General features: G+C 43.7%; 1 protein-coding gene across 1 annotated transcript in view; it reads left to right on the top strand.

Moving 5' to 3' along the window:
• ccdc85al (coiled-coil domain containing 85A, like) overlaps positions 1-19,463 on the top strand; it is a gene marked incomplete at both ends in the record, with an annotated part of 49,550 nt that extends 30,087 nt beyond the window's left edge. Inside the window, one exon of the mRNA XM_083764345.1 lies at positions 19,402-19,463. Within this exon, the coding sequence (XP_083620471.1) occupies positions 19,402-19,463 (62 nt within the window). The remainder of the gene's footprint in view (positions 1-19,401) is intronic.
• Positions 19,464-20,766: the final 1,303 nt, after the last annotated feature.

Below are 20,766 nucleotides of genomic sequence, written 5' to 3'. Positions count from 1 at the left end.
GACTGACCGGAATTTGATGTATGGTGATAACAGTGCCGCTCACGTCTCGCGGGTGTGATATTTTTCTCCATATCGCTGAATGAGAGACAGTCCACTGAGCAACTCAAAGTGAGGCTGAATGACAAGCATTTTGCATTCTGGCTCTTTGAGGGGAGCTAGCGCCCCCTATGGCCAGCTTGGTGTGTTTGTGTGTTCTCAGGGGCGGCCTTAGGAATCTGGAGGCCCGTTTCAAGACCAAATATGAGGCCCCCATATACCTATGACATCATTATTTTGTTGAGGGTGGAGGCCCGTTTCAATTGAAACTGGTGAAACATACTTAAGGCCTCCTATGCATATTATAAGCATAGCTCCACAACTGAAAGGAGCGCACTAATGATTAACGTACCGGTAAATATATATATGGATATAAGGATAAGTACATATATATATATATATATATATATATATATATATATAAATACCCCTTTTGGTGTTACCATTATGTTATGCTTTAGCTGTTGAAAAATAGCAGATCTACAAGCTCATAGCGCGCCACCGAGTGGCGCGCTATGAGCTTGTAGGTCTGCTATTTTTTTTTAATCGAAGAACGACTGAGCTTTTTCAGAAAACTGTCAGGATGTAGAAGATTTTTTAGAATCTGATCTCAGGTCAAAATGGGTTAACGAACCATTATGGTTCGTTAAATATATATATGTACTTATCCTTATTTCCAGAAAATAAACGACACCAAAAAATAACAATAATAAACGGCTCGCCAAGATATTGTAATCAATTGTAATTGAGTGCTCTTTTAACCCATTTTGGGCAGGAACCCATTTTGGTGTTAAAATCATGTCGTGCTTTAGCTATTGAAAAATAGCAGATCTACAAGCTCATAGCGCGCCACCGAGTGGCGCGCTACGAGCTTGTAGGTCTGCTATTTTTTTTTAATCGAAGAGCGACTGACATAGAAGACATTTTTAGAATCTGATCTCAGGTCAGAATGGAAAACTGTCAGGATGTAGAAGAACATTTTTAGAATCTGATCTCAGGTCAGAATGGAAAACTGTCAGGATGTAGAAGAACATTTTTAGAATCTGATCTCAGGTCAGAATGCGTTAAAGCTTTATGTTTTCAGGCCTATATTGGACACAACCTGCGTTCGTGATTTGTGGCATTTTGTGCAAAAACACGGGACACTGCCGCAAATTAACTTTGGAAGCCAATCGTAGCCAATCAGAATGGAATGTGAAAAATCTGACGGATATGCCTCCCTCTTGATCACATGACTATAGACCGATTCACAGAGGGTTTCCTGGGTGCGGCCATTACTGAGGTGTACCATTAAGTGCAGCAGCACTGATTAGCTACACCTGGTCTACAGAGCACCTGCTCCATTTATTACACCTCAGGGCCCAGGGCACCCCTCTGTGAATCGGTCTATACAGACGTGAGGGGCAGCGAAAGGTCCTGGGACGTGCAGAGAGGCAGGGGCTGAGATCCCGTAAGAGGGCACTTTTGGACAAAAATAGCAGATCTACAAGCTCACAACGCGTCGCGCTGCGACACGTTGTGAGCTTGTAGATCGGCTATTTTCGTGGCGCAACCCAGTCTTTAGCTAGTGGAGAGATACGGTGGAACGACATGGATTTATAAACAAATCTGTTCAACGCAAACCGCTGCGTTCAAAGTTCAGGAGACTTCGGAGAAAAAAGCATTATTTTCTCCTGAATGTAGCAGCTGCCTTTTGGCATGGCATGGATGGAAGCAGTGTTGTCTTAGTCACATTTTAGTCACCTGGAATGTCTTAGTGTTAGTCTAGTTTTAGTCGACTAAATGTCATAAGATTTTAGTAGAATAAATCTACAGGTGATTTAGTCGACTAAAATGTATTTCGGCGGGTCTTGTTGCCGTCATAATGACTTATTTTACACTTGCTGAAAATAGCCGATCTACAAGCTCACAACGCGTCGCAGCGCGACGCGTTGTGAGCTTGTAGATCGGCTATTTTCAGCATGCAACCAAGTTTAAAATGACTTATACTGGATCTGTTGTCCACTAGTCCCTTCCTAACATTTTAGTCTAGTTTTTATTTGTTGACAAAATTGTCAGTATATTTAGTCTTAGTTTTAGTCAACATAGCATAGTTTTAATTCAGTTTCCATTTAGTTTTCTTCAGTGGAAAAAGGTAGTCGACGAACATTTTTCGTCTTAGTTTTAGTCGACGAAAACAACACTGCATGGATGGAAGTGGCATTTGCATACAGTAATCTTTAGTTATAGTTTCAAAGCTATATAGTTTCAGAAAGGGCCAATCTGTGAAACTGGGCCAATTCCCCACAGCGTCTCCCTCCAGTGATCAGTCTCATGATTGGACTTCAGCTTACCACAGACAGGTGTCCGTCAGTCACCACAGACAGGTGTCCGTCAGTCACCACAGACAGGTGTCCGTCACTCACCACAGACAGGTGTCCGTCAATCACCACAGACAGGTGTCCGTCAATCACCACAGACAGGTGTCCGTCAGTCACCACAGACAGGTGTCCGTCAATCACCACAGACAGGTGTCCGTCAGTCACCACAGACAGGTGTCTGTCAGTCGCCTCAGTCTCCTCCATCTCTCACAACAACTCACCACCTTCAGAAACACATAACAGGGAACAAGAGATTAACACCAAATACAAACGGTATAATTATATGCATAATCTGTGGACCCCTTGAACACCAGATGACTCCTCTCAAGAACTTATTTCCCCAATAAAGAATTTATATATATAATCTGTGACAGATGCAACATATCCCAAGGCGCGTTGCGGTCGTGCCCAAAGATTGCTCCATTTTGGCATGATATTTCTGCACGGTACAGAGTTTTATGGTAGTAATGTCGTTCCAGACTTGCTCTGTCTGTTTGATTGCTCCGTTGCCTCCATTAGCGCTGCTCTGTTCAGCTAGCCTCATGTGGTACACCGCTAGCTAAAAGAATCATTTTAACTCATTTAGACCATGCTCTGTTCAGCTAGCCTCATGTGGTACACCGCTAGCTAAAAGAATAATTTAAACTCATTTAGACCATGCTCTGTTCAGCTAGCCTCATGTGGTACACCGCTAGCTAAAAGAATAATTTAAACTCATTTAGACCATGCTCTGTTCAGCTAGCCTCATGTGGTACACCGCTAGCTAAAAGAATAATTTAAACTCATTTAGACCATGCTCTGTTCAGCTAGCCTCATGTGGTACACCGCTAGCTAAAAGAATAATTTAAACTCATTTAGACCATGCTCTGTTCAGCTAGCCTCATGTGGTACACCGCTAGCTAAAAGAATAATTTAAACTCATTTAGACCATGCTCTGTTCAGCTAGCCTCATGTGGTACACCGCTAGCTAAAAGAATCATTTTAACTCATTTAGACCATGCTCTGTTCAGCTAGCCTCATGTGGTACACCGCTAGCTAAAAGAATAATTTAAACTCATTTAGACCATGCTCTGTTCAGCTAGCCTCATGTGGTACACCGCTAGCTAAAATAATCATTTTAACTCATTTAGACCGTACGACGTGAGGGAACGTCATAACTAATCCAACCGACGGGTTGCTAGCGCATTTTCATTTTCATTTTCATCAAACGAGAGAAAAGTATTCTGAATTTCTTTCTTTTATTTTTATAGTATAGTATAGATGTATAGTTTATAGTTTCATTATATAGATATATTCCACTGTTACGTTCATAGTTTACGCATGTTTCATGAATACTACTTTTTATGTATGTGAATGTATTGCCATGCTTTTTGTTCTTGCCTAACGTAAATCGCTCTGGATTAAGAGCGTCTGATAAATGCCTAAATTGTAAATTATAGTTGGCTGTCAATCATAATCAGCATGCCATCGCGAGGAACCGGGGTGGACATTTGCATGACAATATGGTACAGTATTTACATTGCTGCAATAACAGCTGTTGCCAATTATGTACAGTATCTACAGTACCTACAGAAACAGCATCACGACAGCCTCTCATTAGGGACTCGGAGAGATTAGGTGTTTTTGTCTAACAGTAGATACATCGTTGTCAACTTTAATCCTTCATCTCCTTAAGCCATTTTATGCGGGAACCCCTTTTGGTGTTAGCACTATGTTATGCTTTAGCTATTTAAAAATAGCAGAACTACAAGCTCATAGCGCGCCACCGAGTGGCGCGCTACGAGCTTGTAGGTCTGCTATTTTTGAAAAATCTAAGAACGACTGACACAGAAACATAGCTTTTTCAGAAAACTGTCATTTTCAAACAGACATTTTTAGAATCTGATCTCAGGTCAGAATGGGTTAATGTTCGCTCCCCCTAGGGACTGCCGGCAGCCTAATGGTTCCCCCTATAGGACTGCCGGCAGACTAATGGTTCCCACCGCCACGTGTCACACTGAAATATGTCATGGCTTTACGTTGAAGACGAATGTCAGCTATAGACACTAAATGGGTCACGGAATGTAACCGTCCGTGACGACTGAGACTGCAGACGTTTTCAATAAGGTAGATTCTATACGGTACGGAGAAAGGGAGGGAATTAGCTACAGTATAGAATGCTTGTAGAGCGCATTTTTCATGCACATTTTCATGCTTAATTTCATGCATAGTTGCAAAATTCTGAGACTGAGCATGTGGAAAATACACAATAACGTTTAAGTGAATGATTGCTATACAAGCTTATACTTAACTTACAAGCTGGTAAGCTTGTAGATCTGCTATTTCCTGTTGCACTTCATGCTGTGTGGTTGTTTTTCTGGAAAGAAAAAAAAATATTCAAAAGTATTAATCATGTCAGCGATTTCTTTGTACATTTGTGACCAGATTTGACTGAGAGACTGCCATCGCGCACATTCCAGCTTTTCACCAGAGGAGAAAAACTTTTAATTTTTTTCAAAATGAGTTAATAGCACAGGCAGACTCTTCACATACTAGAGCATGTCTGAAATAAGTGTCAAAGCTGAAATTGACATGTAAATATGAAAAAATGCTTAAACATGTAGCTATTGTAATGTTAGAGACCACAGAAGTGAACCTTTCAAGCCTGTTTTCTCAACTCGCTGTTTTCTACAAGACATTACTCTATAAGCCATATCTCCAAAACTGGTGGGTCGAAGCTATGATTCCCTGCTTTGATATGAAATGAAAAAACAAAAATTCAAAAAAATCCAATGGCAGTCTCCCAGTCAAATTTGGTCACATTTAACGATGGAGTGCCACAATTTTTGTATTTTTCCAGTTTTTCATGTGTCTATGAGGTGACAGTACTTCATTAGACACCCTGGAGTCTACTGTATGTGTCTATGAGGTGACAGTACTTCATTAGACACCCTGGAGTCTACTGTATGTGTCTATGAGGTGACAGTACTTCATTAGACACCCTGGAGTCTACTGTATGTGTCTATGAGGTGACAGTACTTCATTAGACACCCTGGAGTCTACTGTATGTGTCTATGAGGTGACAGTACTTCATTAGACACCCTGGAGTCTACTGTATGTGTCTATGAGGTGACAGTACTTCATTAGACACCCTGGAGTCTACTGTATGTGTCTATGAGGTGACAGTACTTCATTAGACACCCTGGAGTCTACTGTATGTGTCTATGAGGTGACAGTACTTCATTAGACACCCTGGAGTCTACTGTATGTGTCTATGAGGTGACAGTACTTCATTAGACACCCTGGAGTCTACTGTATGTGTCTATGAGGTGACAGTACTTCATTAGACACCCTGGAGTCTACTGTATGTGTCTATGAGGTGACAGTACTTCATTAGACACCCTGGAGTCTACTGTATGTGTCTATGAGGTGACAGTACTTCATTAGACACCCTGGAGTCTACTGTATGTGTCTATGAGGTGACAGTACTTCATTAGACACCCTGGAGTCTACTGTATGTGTCTATGAGGTGACAGTACTTCATTAGACACCCTGGAGTCAATATATATACAATATTGGTATTGCAAGTTTTTGTGGCTTGTTTCTAAAGTGTTAGTTAGTTGTGTTTGTTTGGGCTTGCTTCCGAATGTGTTGTTATCCTAGTGGTTGTCAATCGTTGTCATGTCAAGCCAAGAACCAGCAAAATGTGTCCTCCACCTGTGTGTGTGTGTGTGTGTGTGTGTGTGTGTGTGTGTGTGTGTGTGTGTGTGTGTGTGTGTGTGTGTGTGTGTGTGTGTGTGTGTGTGTGTGTGTGCGCGTGTGTGCGTGCGTGCGTGTGATCACGATCACACGGCCTATAGTCCTTGGGGCATGTTTTCACTGACCCGCGGCCGCTTGTTTCTCTCACAGAATGGCAACGCTGGGCTGGTCTTCCTTACAATTTACAATTTACAATTCAGGCATTTATTTAGCAGACGCTCTTAATCCAGAGCGACTTACATTAAGCAAGAACAAAAAAAAACATGGTACTGTCATACATCAAATACATAAAGATAGTCATCATGAATCATAGCTTAGTACTTAGTACTTAGCATAGTAAGCTATATGGACCTAACAGTTTATTTATAATAAAACTATCTATCCTTATAGCGAGGGAAGGGAGAGGCAGTAGAAGAACTCTAAGCTTTGGTACAAACAATGTGTAGCCGCAGGGAGTATAGAAGTGGGTCAGAAGGTCCACACACACACACACACACACACACACACACACACACACACACACACACACACACACACACACACACACACACACACACACACACACACACAGAAGGTCCTGAGACGTGACTGACTGACTGCTGAGGAGAAAACTCATTACATGTGGACCCTTGGCACCAGGCAGAGCAGCAAAGCATTCTGGGATGTAGTCATTGACAATGGGAAAGGTTGCCAATATTGCGCACCAACCCCCCTACACACACACACACACACACGCGCGCGCGTGCAGCCACGCACACGCACGCAAGAAAACTATTACTGTAGCAAACACAACCTGTACTCACTGCCTTAGCAGACGCAAATGACTGGCTTAGTGAGGCATACAGTCTACTGTACACACGCACGCACACACACACACACACACACACACACACACACACACACACACACAATTTTAATTATCTTTTTATAGTTCATTTCCTTACTGTAGAAACCTACGGGTCCATTTGGTTTCATCATGTTGCGCTCTCAAGAGTAAAATAATATTGTTGTTAAACATCTGCATTACTTTGTGTTTATACAAGAAGTCTATACAATTGGAGAATGTAAATATAATTTTGCCTGTCATCTCTCCTATAATGGTACCAACAACAACATCAATACAGTGTGGACAAAAATCTTATATAGATACAGGGGTTACAAAATCGTGGGATTAAAAAATATTATAAAATAAATAAAACATGTTGGTTCCCCCGTGGCTCAGATGCAGAATAAATACCGTACCTTGATATGGTTGAAATCCACCCGCTGCAGAGCATTATAGTTTACAAAAAAATACATATACAACATTTAAATATGGAGATAAGACTCCCTATAGGCCGAGAGCGACGATTTGCAACGAGTGACCGTTAACGACATGCTATAGCCGTCGTTTGTCTTACAAATGTGGTGCCCATAAATGTTTAACCCGTTTCGGGCGGGAACCCCTTCTGGCATTCTGTTCTACTTTATAGCTATTTAAAAATAGCAGATCTACAATGCTCGTAGCGCGGCACCGAGTGTCGCACTACGAGCATTGTAGATCTGCTATTTCTGCTAAAATCGTGAAAATGTAGTGCAAAGCTTTGAATATATATTCTTTCAGAGCGAACGTTTTTAACTCAAATCTTTGCTTCTGGGAGGGGGGGGGGTCTCTGAAACAACTTACTGTATTTTCAGAAGGGGGGTCGGTGGCCAAATACAGATATTCTTTGGGGGGGGATGCTTGACATGAAAACTCTTGAGAACGACTGACATAACTAGAAAAAGTGCCCTTCTGGGCACAGGTCTCCACCAGGATTTCTTCCTCAGCCTAGTGGGAATATGCGTGCACAGTTTCATCGCAATCGGACGCTGCGTTGAGGAGTTGTGGCGATTTGTACAGCACTCCTGTGAACTTTGGAAGCCAATCTTAACCAATCAGGATGGAGTGTGATAAATCTGAAAGACCCGTTTCGTTGAATGGCTCTAGAGAGACTGTGTACCAATTTACCTGATGTTTGGACAAAATCTGTAGGTGTACTGTGCAAAAACGTGTTTTGCACAAAGCGGCCTCCTGGTGGCGCTATAACAGGCCGTTCTGGAAAGTTTGGGGCAGAGGTTCATCGTTGGCATCCAGGGAGTGTGTGTGCAAAATTTGGCATCGACCGGGTTGTTTTGCACAAAGCGGCCTCCTGGTGGCGCTATAACAGGCCGTTCTGGAAAGTTTGGGGCAGAGGTTCATCGTTGGCATCCAGGGAGAGTGTGTGCAAAATTTGGCATCGACCGGGTTAACGGTGGCCGAGATTAGCTGTTCACGGACACACGGACACACACACGGACGGACGGACACACGGACGGACGGAGTGCAAAACATACTCTCCCCACATGCCTTCGGCCTGGTGGAGACAATTATGGAAACATGGGGATTTTTCAGAAAAGCGTCATAATTTAGAAGACATTCCTTCCGGTCTGAATGGGTTAATTCCCCTCTGAGAGTCACTGGGTGATAAACAGGAATGTGTGTCTCTGTGTGTCTCTGTGTGTCTCTGTGTGTCTGTGTGTCTCTGTGTGTCTCTGTGTGTCTCTGTGTGTCTCTGTGTCTCTGTGTGTCTCTGTGTGTCTCTGTGTGTCTCTGTGTCTCTGTGTGTCTCTGTGTGTCTCTGTGTGTCTCTGTGTCTCTGTGTGTCTCTGTGTGTCTGTGTGTCTCTGTGTGTCTCTGTGTGTCTCTGTGTCTCTGTGTGTCTCTGTGTCTCTGTGTGTCTCTGTGTGTCTCTGTGTGTCTCTGTGTGTCTCTGTGTGTCTGTGTGTCTCTGTGTGTCTTTGTCTCTGTGTCTCTGTGTCTCTGTGTGTCTGTGTGTCTCTGTGTGTCTCTGTGTCTCTGTGTCTCTGTGTGTCTCTGTGTCTCTGTGTGTCTCTGTGTGTCTCTGTGTCTCTGTGTCTCTGTGTGTCTCTGTGTCTCTCTGTGTCTCTGTGTCTCTGTGTGTCTCTGTGTGTCTCTGTGTTTCTCTGTGTGTCTCTGTGTCTCTGTGTGTCTCTGTGTGTCTCTGTGTCTGTGTGTCGCTGTGTCTCTGTGTGTCTCTGTGTCTCTCTGTGTCTCTGTGTCTCTGTGTGTCTCTGTGTGTCTCTGTGTCTCTGTGTGTCTCTGTGTCTGTGTGTCGCTGTGTCTCTGTGTGTCTCTGTGTCTCTCTGTGTCTCTGTGTCTCTGTGTGTCTCTGTGTGTCTCTGTGTGTCTGTGTGTCTCTGTGTGTCTCTGTGTGTCTGTGTGTCTCTGGGTCTCTGTGTGTCTCTGTGTGTCTCTGTGTGTCTCTCTGTGTCTCTGTGTCTCTGTGTCTCTGTGTGTCTGTGTGTGTCTGTGTGTCTCTGTGTGTGTCTGTGTGTCTCTGTGTGTCTATGTGTCTCTGTGTGTCTCTGTGTGTTTCTGTGTGTCTCTGTGTCTCTGTGTGTCTCTGTGTGTCTCTGTGTCTCTGTGTGTCTCTGTGTGTCTCTGTGTGTCTCTGTGTGTCTCTGTGTCTCTGTGTGTCTCTGTGTCTCTGTGTGTCTGTCTGTCTCTGTGTGTCTCTGTGTGTCTCTGTGTCTCTGTGTGTCTCTGTGTGTCTGTCTGTCTCTGTGTGTCTGTCTGTCTCTGTGTGTCTCTGTGTGTCTGTCTGTCTCTGTGTGTCTGTCTGTCTCTGTGTGTCTCTGTGTGTCTGTCTGTCTCTGTGTGTCTCTGTGTGTCTCTGTGTCTCTGTGTGTCTCTGTGTGTCTCTGTGTGTCTCTGTGTGTCTCTGTACTGTAGGTACAGATGAGACATGGCTGTGTCTCTGTGTGTCTCTGTGTGTCTCTGTGTCTCTGTGTGTCTCTGTGTGTCTCTGTACTGTAGGTACAGATGAGACATGGCTGTGTCTCTGTGTGTCTCTGTGTGTCTCTGTACTGTAGGTACAGATGAGACATGGCTGCACGTCAGCGCACAGCAGGGCCACCTGGGAAGTGGGAATACATACGGGCTTTCACACCCAAACACAACACAGCGTCTGATGTATTGTTCTGGTCCATCTGTGACTGATGTACAGTAGTTCTGGTCCATCTGAGGCTGATGTACAGTATAGTTCTGGTCCATAGCGTTAACCCTTGCAGAACCGTGTTGGGGGAAATCGCCCGCGTGCGTTTAGACCTGAGAACTGATTCTACAAAATGTAAATTCTAAATTATGAGAGTATTTTTCTGTATCAGTTGGTTCTCAAACTATTAAGGACCCCCGGAATTATAATGTAATTGGCCGCGAAGAACGCCAATCTCAAAATATGTTGTCCCAGCCTGCAATGATTTCATTTTGACCGCCCGCAGTGACCACAGACAGACAGACGGACGGACGGACGGACGGACGGACGGACGGACAGACGGACAGACAGACAGACAGACAGACAGACATAGATTTCTCTCGTGTCCCTTGATTGGAGGAAGTCATAAACTAGCACTGCGATCAGAAGGCGCACGCACGCGCGCGCACACACACACACACACACACACACACACACACACACACACACACACACACACACACACTCACACACACACACACACACACACACTGAAGCCCACAGGGCACCAATTAGCCAGCTGTATTCCAGTGAGTTTGATCATTTCTTTCCTACAACTTCTGTATGAGACCAAAACATTGAGTCTGGATCCACTGGCTTGTTCTGCCTATCCTTTAAACATCATATCAAACTTAGTGAAATAATAATATATATATTTTTTAATAAATAGTACATTCAGTTCGTGGTTCCGAAGTCTTTTTTTTTAAAATATTTTATTGTTTTTTTGTTTGTTTTTTACAATTTTCCCTGTCCCATGTGGGGGTCAACATACACTTGTGACTACATTTGACTGAGGGACTGCCATTGGATTGTTTTGAATTTTTGTTTTTCCATGTCGTATGAAAGCAGGGAATCTATAGCTTCAAATTGACATATTGGTTGTTCAGTTTGACCCACCAGTTTTGGAGATATGGCTTATAGAGTGATGTGGTCTGGTCACATCTGTGTACATTTGTAATACATAGATATTAGACACCCCTCATTTCCCATCCATAAAATAAATCTAGGCTATATCACAAGTGCCTATGCAGCCTATGCACAACCAATTGTTTTAATGCAAAGTGGTATATATTCTGTGAAATGTTTATTGTCATCCGTGTATCTACAAGCTCCAAGTGTTGCATGACAGCGCTTTGTGAGCTTGCAGATGATCCATTTTCATATTAACAGCCCGGGCTATATTTGGTAATATGGTATATATATTTTTAGACGTTTTTAACTCAAATCTTTGAATACTGTAGGCCTACATTCTTTCAGAGTGAACGTTTTTAACTCAAATCTTCGCTTCTAGTTTGAGAACCACTCACATAGAAACATATAAATGGTATTCCAGAAAACTGTCATGATTTTAAAGACATTTAAAGATATATAATCTGGTCTCAGTCCTAATTGGATTAATGTAAGTAGAGCATAATTTGGTTGAATGCCAATTAGCCTTAAGTGGCTACACTGTAAAACCATCCTGTTAATTGAGAAGCAGCATGCTCCAGTGTTTTACAGCAGGATAATTCCCTCATTATTCCACATTCTTTGTACGGTATTAGTCACAGATTACCTCGCTGTTATGCATTCCACTGCTTAAAGTCCCTAGACCACATCGGTATGAGGTTTGGGTTGTGTTTAGTTTAGTCTGCTTAAAGTCCCTAGACCACATCAATATGAGGTTTGGGTTGTGTGTAGTTTAGTCTGCCATGATGTAACTTAAAGTCCCTAGACCACTTTGGTAGAGGTTTGGGTTGTGTGTAATTTAGCCTTAAAGTCCCAGAACCACATTGGTATGAGGTTTGGGTTGTGTGTAGTTTAGCCTTAAAGTCCCTAGACCACATTGGTATGAGGTTTGGGTTGTGTGTAGTTTAGCCTTAAAGTCCCTAGACCACATCGGTATGAGGTTTGGGTTGTGTGTAGTTTAGCCTTAAAGTCCCAGAACCACATCGGTATGAGGTTTGGGTTGTGTGTAGTTTAGCCTTAAAGTCCCTAGACCACATCGGTATGAGGTTTGGGTTGTGTAGTTTAGCCTTAAAGTCCCTAGACCACATCGGTATGAGGTTTGGGTTGTGTAGTTTAACCTGTCATGTCACTCCAAACAAGAAATCAAAACTCCAGTGATTAGAAATGGATCATTCAAAATTGGGAACGTTTTTCGGAAAACCGGCAGAAAAATGCTGGGAAAAGAATCCGGAAAAAAAACTTGTGCAATTGAGCTTTACATTGTACACTGACTGGCTGGCTGGCTGACTGACTGACTGGCTGGCTGACTGACTGACTGACTGACTGACTGACTGACTGACTGACCGCCAGATAAATGGAAGGTCACGGTGCTACAGTGCTCTCCTGCCCAGCCAGCCCTGAATTATTTATCTGGCACATTTTTAGGAGATCTTAGACATCTTAGGCCATGTGAAATCACCTCGCATTGATCTCTGAGCCACAGGAGAGAGAGAGAGAGAGAGAGAGAGAGAGAGAGAGAGAGAGAGAGAGAGAGAGAGACAGAGAGAGAGACAGAGAGAGAGAGAGAGAGAGACAGAGAGAGAGAGAGAGAGAGAGAGAGAGAGAGAGAGAGAGAGAGAGAGAGAGAGAGATCAAGGAGAAGGGAGAGATGTGTTTACTTTCTGGATAATCTACAGACGTCAATAACACATTGATTAGTCATTTTTTTATGAAAGTATAATATAATATATATACCCACAAATCATCCTGGAGAAATGTTCAGAGACTGTATTTCTGTTGTGTTGAACAGAGACTGTATTTCTGTTGTGTTGAACAGAGACTGTATTTCTGTTGTGTTGAACAGAGACTGTATTTCTGTTGTGTTGAACAGAGACTGTATTTCTGTTGTGTTGAACAGAGACTGTATTTCTGTTGTGTTGAACAGAGACTGTATTTCTGTTGTGTTGAACCGACGGCTCCTCCAAGGGTCGAATTCAAGCTTTTTTCCCCCCGTTTTAGAACACAAAAGAGATTGCGTTATTCTTTTATTTATTTTTATATACAGTAATACGTTTATGACTCTCCTCGGTATCCCAGATCTGAATGGGATAATAAGGCCTCTGGTTGGAGGAAAACGGTATCCCAGATCCCTATATGGGATAATAAGGCCTCTGGTTGGAGGAAAACGGTATCCCAGATCTGGAGCAGTGATTTATATACACAGTATTACTGGCCTACCAGCATGTGCACTTAAGCCTCTCCAGCTGATCCAAAACGCAGCAGCTCGTTTGGTCTTCAACCAGCCAAAATTCTCACATGTCTCCCCCCTGCTCCGCTCCCTCCACTGGCTCCCGGTCGCTGCCCGCACAGAATACAAAACTCTGATGCTGGCATTCAAAGCAACCAAAGGTATGGCTCCCCCATATCTTGCAAGTATGATTGAACCCTACAAACCCTCCCGCGCACTCAGATCAGCCAACGCAGGGAAACTGGAAGTACCCTCACTAAAAACGCCGGGACAACGCTCCACACGTCCCAAACTCTTCTCCCTTCTGGCTCCAAAACTGTGGAATGCACTTCCCATTACAGTCAGAACTGCAGCATCCCAATCTTCCGCCGCAGTCTGAAAACCCACCTTTTCAGACTCCATCATGGCCCATAGCACTTACCCTAACCCCTTAGATAGCATTTCTGTTGGCTTAGATATCATTTGACACAGACTTATAGCATGTTATGTAGACAGCACTATAATTGTATTGTATATAGTCATAGCACGCCATAGTACATATGTATAGCATAGTAGTAAATATGTATAGTTTATATGTATAGTGTGTATAGTTTCATTATATAGATATTCCACTGTTACCTTCTTAGCTTACGCATGTTTCATGATAAATGCTTTTATGTGATGTATTCCCATGCTTTTTGTTCTTGCTTAAATGTAAGTCGCTCTGGATTAAGAGCGTCTGCTAAATGCCTCAATTGTAAATTGTACAGTATAAAGTCTTAGGAGCAGCTTTTCTCCCCAAGCCAATCTCTGAGATCCTTTTGTTGGGGAAATTAACCCATTCTGAACGGGAACCCATTTTGGTGTTAGCATCATGTTACGCTTTAGCAATTGAAAATTAGCAGATCTACAAGCTCGTAGCGCGCCACTCGGTGACGGCTACGAGCTTGTAGATCTGCTATTTTTTGAAAAATCATGAACATGTTTATGGTGCAAAGCTTTGAATATAATTCTTTCAGAGCGAACAGTTTTTAACTCAAATCTTTGCTTCTGGGAGGTGGTCCCTGAAACAACACATTTTCAGATGGGGGGTCAGCGGCCAATTACATTATATTTTTGGGGGTCCTTGACATGAAATATTGATAACCACCGATATAGAAACATGCAAAAAATGACATTTAAAAAAATCTCTACATCTCTCACAGCCCTGTCTGTCTCTCTCTACATCTCTCACAGCCCTGTCTGTCTCTCTCTACATCTCTCACAGTCCTGTCTGTCTCTCTCTACATCTCTCACAGTCCTGTCTGTCTCTCTCTACATCTCTCACAGTCCTGTCTGTCTCTCTCTACATCTCTCACAGCCCTGTCTGTCTTTCTCACAGCCCTGTCTGTCTCTCTCACAGCCCTGTCTGTCTCTCTCTACATCTCTCACAGCCCTGTCTGTCTCTCTCTCTACATCTCTCACAGCCCTGTCTCTCTCTACATCTCTCACAGTCCTGTCTGTCTCTCTCTACATCTCTCACAGTCCTGTCTCTCTCTCTACATCTCTCACAGCCCTGTCTGTCTCTCTCTCTACATCTCTCACAGCCCTGTCTCTCTCTCTACATCTCTCACAGTCCTGTCTGTCTCTCTACATCTCTCACAGCCCTGTCTGTCTCTCTCTACATCTCTCACAGCCCTGTCTGTCTCTCTCTACATCTCTCACAGCCCTGTCTGTCTCTCTCTACATCTCTCACAGCCCTGTCTGTCTCTCTCTACATCTCTCACAGCCCTGTCTGTCTCTCTCTACATCTCTCACAGCCCTGTCTGTCTCTCTACATCTCTCACAGCCCTGTCTGTCTGTCTCTACATCTCTCACAGCCCTGTCTGTCTCTACATCTCTCACAGCCCTGTCTGTCTCTCTACATCTCTCACAGCCCTGTCTGTCTGTCTCTACATCTCTCACAGCCCTGTCTGTCTCTCTACATCTCTCACAGCCCTGTCTGTCTGTCTCTACATCTCTCACAGCCCTGTCTGTCTCTCTCTACATCTCTCACAGTCCTGTCTGTCTCTCTACATCTCTCACAGCCCTGTCTGTCTCTCTCTACATCTCTCACAGTCCTGTCTGTCTCTCTACATCTCTCACAGCCCTGTCTGTCTGTCTCTACATCTCACACAGCCCTGTCTGTCTCTCTCTACATCTCTCACAGCCCGTTAAATCCAATTTAGGTCTGAACACCCGGGGCGATAACTCAATCAGCGCCACAGATCCTCCGTGTGTGTTAGTGTGTGAGTGTGTGTGTGTGTGTGTGTGTGTGTGTGTGTGGGGGGGGGGGTCTCGCCCTTCGGAGGTGGAGGTGGTGGTACGACAGGGGCCGCTAGGATTACTCGAATAGATTCAGTCGTATCAGTAATTAATTAATGACATTACATTTAAAGGGATTCCCTCGACATCGACACTATGTGGCTATAGCAGTGCATGGTGGGTACATTTACGCAAAATTTCACTTAAAAATACTTTTGGTCATACTTACGCAAATAAGTATGACACTGTCCATATCCTGATAATCCTATCACATGCCGGTCCTTTAGAATCATGTGACCTGTGCGTGTGTGTGCGCTCGCGCGTGTGATTTCTGAGACAGCAAATCCATTCAATCTAATCGTAGCCTGCAGTCTCCTGTGCATGCCACAAGTCTACAGTGGTAGAGTCGTACATATCTTCTCTTATGGGGGGTCCTTTGTGAAGCAGTGCTCTGATGGAGGCGTTGGAGCTTCAGGGCATTGAGCCGTGCCATGCAGTGTGCCACAGTCTCACCTTTCAAATGTCATCATTACCATTCAAATGGCAACCAGTTGGCCTTTGTAAATGTTTCTGTGTGTGTGTGTGTGTGTGTGTGTGTGTGTGTGTGTGTGTGTGTGTGTGTGTGTGTGTGTGTGTGTGTGTGTGTGTGTGTGTGTGTGTGTGTGTGTGTGTGTGTGTGTGTGTGTGTTGAGTGTGCATGGTGCAGATTGGGAACGATGTGATCGTGTATTTACCCTTTTCTCTCTCTCTCTCTCTCTCTCTCTCTCTCTCTCTCTCTCTCTCTCTCTCTCTCTCTATCTCTCTCTCTCTCTCTCTCTCTCTCTCTCTCTCTCTCAGTGTCTCTCTCTCTCTCTCTAGGCATTAGCCATGAATCCAATTCCATTCCACACTCATGCACCCCTCCACAATAACCCCCCCCCCCCCCCCCCCCACTGCACTTTAAAGGAGTTATTCATATAATAAAATATAATATCTCCTCCTCCTCGTTCCCCTCCCCCTGCTGGGGGGGGGGTAGACCGTAGTAAAGGAATGTTTCGCAGAACTCGGCAGCAGTCGAGAGAGAGAGAGAGAGAGAGAGCTCTATGAATGTTTAATGTCGGCGCTACAGTAGCCAGCCGTGCCGAGGAGAGGAAATGTGCAGAAAACGTGATTAAAGACTCGTGGGGACGGAAGGAGCGGGAAAGCCAGAGGAAGTGATCGGTGGGTTCTTTTAACCCATTAAGACCCAGAGGCAGACGATGCAGTGATGGTTCTCACAACGTTGTTGCTTGTATATCTGATGTTGTGTGTGTGCTGTGAGCTTGTTTATCTGATGTTGTAGTCGCGCTGTGAGCTTGTTTATCTGATGTTGTAGTCGCGCTGTGAGCTTGTTTATCTGATGTTGTGTGTGTGCTGTGAGCTTGTTTATCTGATGTTGTGTGTGTGCTGTGAGCTTGTTTATCTGATGTTGTAGTCGCGCTGTGAGCTTGTTTATCTGATGTTGTAGTCACGCTGTGAGCTTGTTTATCTGATGTTGTAGTCACGCTGTGAGCTTGTATATCTGATGTTGTAGTCACGCTGTGAGCTTGTTTATCCGATGTTGTAGTCGCGCTGTGAGCTTGTTTATCTGATGTTGTAGTCGCGCTGTGAGCTTGTTTATCTGTTGTTGTGTGTGCGCTGTGAGCTTGTTTATCTGTTGTTGTGTGTGCGCTGTGAGCTTGTATATCTGATGTTGTGTGTGCGCTTGAGACAGATGAGGATGTATAATAAATATATAGATTAGATATAATAAAGCTCATCTTTGGTTCCCAAACCTTTCCAGGTCAAGGACCCCCAAATTGACACTAATTAATTGGCCAGCCCCATTAATGGCATTTCTATCTCTAAGACCCCAATTTATACTGTAAAATCAATGTTAATCTATCTGTGACTCTGAGAACGGGTCCATTTGGTTCCATTTGTACACTCTCAGAGTTACACATCCATAAGGGTCCATTTGGTTTCAAACTATCATTTAGCTGGATGGGACCCCCTGGAACTCCCTCAAGGACCCCTGGGGGTCCCCGGACCCCTCTTCGGGAACCACTGGAATGTTTTAGTGTTAGTCTAGTCGACTAAATATCATAAGACTTTAGTCGACTAAATCTACAGTTGATTTAGTCGACTAAATGCATTTTGGAGGGCCTTGATGCTGTCGTAATGATTGTTTTAGTGTCGTGACGCATTGTGAGCTTGTAGATTAGCTATTGTCAGCGTGCAACCAAGTGTAAAATAACTTATACTGGATCTATTGTCCACTAGTCCCTTCCAAACATTTTAGTGTAGTTAAAGTTGACCAAATCGACAGTATAAATTTAGTCACAGTTTTAGTCACCATAGCTTAGTTTTCATTTAGTTTCCATTTACTGTAGTTTTCGTCAGTGAAAAAAGGTAGTCGACGAAAACAAAACTGGACACTACTGTACCTGCCCTTGTTGGCAGTGATGTAGGAGTGACAGTGATATCCCCAGACAGTGTATTGTCACAGTGTTTGTACAGTGACAGTAGGAGTGACAGTGATATCCCCAGAGAGTGTATTGTCACAGTGATTGTACAGTGACAGTAGAAGTGACAGTGATATCCCCAGGCAGTGTATTGTCACAGTGATTGTACAGTGACAGTATAAGTGACAGTGATATCCCCAGTCAGTGTATTGTCACAGTGATTGTACAGTGATGTAGGAGTGACAGTGATATCCCCAGACAGTGTATTGTCACAGTGATTGTACAGTGACAGTAGAAGTGACAGTGATATCCCCAGGCAGTGTATTGTCACAGTGATTGTACAGTGATGTAGGAGTGACAGTGATATCCCCAGTCAGTGTATTGTCACAGTGATTGTACAGTGACAGTAGAAGTGACAGTGATATCCCCAGGCAGTGTATTGTCACAGTGATTGTACAGTGACAGTAGGAGTGACAGTGATATCCCCAGACAGTGTACGTATTGTCCGATAACACTTTTCTTTGTGACAAAACACAATTCCTCAGCGTAGCCTAAAGTGGAACGATTCAATACGGTCTCGTGTTTACGGAGTCGTTTTTCATCTGGGCAGTCGAACAGGTAATTCAAGCTGCAGCCCGTCAAACTAACGAGTCTGCAAAACTATTGAAATTCACCTCTCTCTCTCTCTCTCTCACAACACGTCGCAGCGCAACGCGTTGTGAGCTTGTAGATCGGCTATTTTAAGCATGCAACCAAGTGTAAAATGACTCATACTGGATCTCTTGTCCACTAGTCCCTTCCTAACATTTTAGTCTAGTTTTTATTTGTTGACAGAATTGTCAATATATTTAGTCTAGTTTTAGTCATCATAGCTTAGTTTTCATTTAGTTTCCGTTTAGTTTTCGTCAGTGAAAAAAGGTAGTCGACGAACATTTTTCGTCTTAGTTTTAGTCGATGAAAACAACACTGCTGCCAATCAGGTAAACAAAATTACGCTTTTAAAGTGACATATTAACCAGTTAAACAGTTTCTTCAATATTATTTTCCAAAAGTAAAAAGGTCAATTGCCTTCTGTCTGTTAGAAAAGTACTGCATTCAAATATACTTGTTCCGTTCAGAAGTTGTCATCTTTCCACAAAATAATATAAAATGCTCGATAGTGGAGCTCGATAAGAACCCGGCTCGATAAGCCTGATCGATAAGGTGCTCGTTATCAATAACAAAATTAACGAGCTCTCTCTCTCTCTCTCTCTCTCTCTCTCTCTCTCCCCCCTCCTCTGTGTCTCTCTGCCCCTCTCTCGCCCCTCTCTCAGCCTTGATATCGGCAGGCTGCTGCACTAACAACTGTAGAAATGTCAAGCTATGGGACAGGTAAGACATTCATTCACCTCTTTAAGCTATGGGACAGGTAAGACATTCATTCACCTCTTTAAGCTATGGGACAGGTAAGACATTCATTCACCTCTTTAAGCTATGGGACAGGTAAGACATTCATTCACCTCTTTAAGCTATGGGACAGGTAAGACATTCATTCACCTCTTTAAGCTATGGGACAGGTAAGACATGCATTCACCTCTTTAAGCTATGGGACAGGTGAGACATGCATTCACCTCTTTAAGCTATGGGACAGGTGAGACATTCATTCACCTCTTTAAGCTATGGGACAGGTAAGACATTCATTCACCTCTTTAAGCTATGGGACAGGTAAGACATTCATTCACCTCTTTAAGCTATGGGACAGGTAAGACATTCATTCACCTCTTTAAGCTATGGGACAGGTAAGACATTCATTCACCTCTTTAAGCTATGGGACAGGTAAGACATTCATTCACCTCTTTAAGCTATGGGACAGGTAAGACATTCATTCACCTCTTTAAGCTCGGGCTTTCAAGGGCCGCCAGTTGCCCATGTACAGTATGGACAGTATGCATACTTTCCAATGCAGTCTACTCGGAGAGTCGGGGACGATGCATTACGTTGTGAACGGTGCAAATTGGGAATACATGCCCCACCCGTACCTGTTCAAAGTAAGTGGCTTATTGTCTGTGGCGACTGTGGCTCAGGAGGTAGAGCAGGTCGTCCAATGATTCATGGGTCGGCGGTTTGAATCCCGGCTCCTCCTCCTCCTCCTGTCTACATGTCGAAGTGTCCTTGGGCAAAGACACTGAACCCCACATTGCTCCCGATGTGCTGGTTGGTGCCTTGCATGGCTTCCGCCGCAATCGGTGTGTGAATGTGTGTGTGAATGGGTGAATGTAATGCACAATCTATGTAAAGCGCCTTGGATAAAGGCGCTATATAAATGCACCATTTACCATGTATTGTCGGTATCAGGCGGTAACATGTCTGTCCCCTCGCTATAGACCCCTGGGATGACTGAGTCTGATTTAGCCAAAGGGCCTTTCTGTGTGGAGTTAGCATGTTCTCGCTGCGTCCCCAAGTGTAGGTATAGTGCCCTCACAAAAAGAAAAATGCAGTAATCCTGTTTTCTATAGAGCGGCGCAGTCCCTCCCCCTTTCAGAACAATGAACGGCCCAGGAAATGAAAACGCAATGCATTTGTCCCATAGGCAGTTTTTATTTAATTTATTTAAAGACCTTTTAAGCGTCGTACGAAGCCAACTCTTGTCGTGACAAATCATGACAACACACACAATATTTTGGACCAAACAAATAATT

The sequence above is a fragment of the Protomyctophum parallelum genome (genome assembly GCF_964188405.1).
Source record: "Protomyctophum parallelum genome assembly, chromosome: 5".
NCBI lineage: Eukaryota > Metazoa > Chordata > Actinopteri > Myctophiformes > Myctophidae > Protomyctophum > Protomyctophum parallelum.
This window is presented reverse-complemented; position numbering and strand designations above follow the sequence as displayed.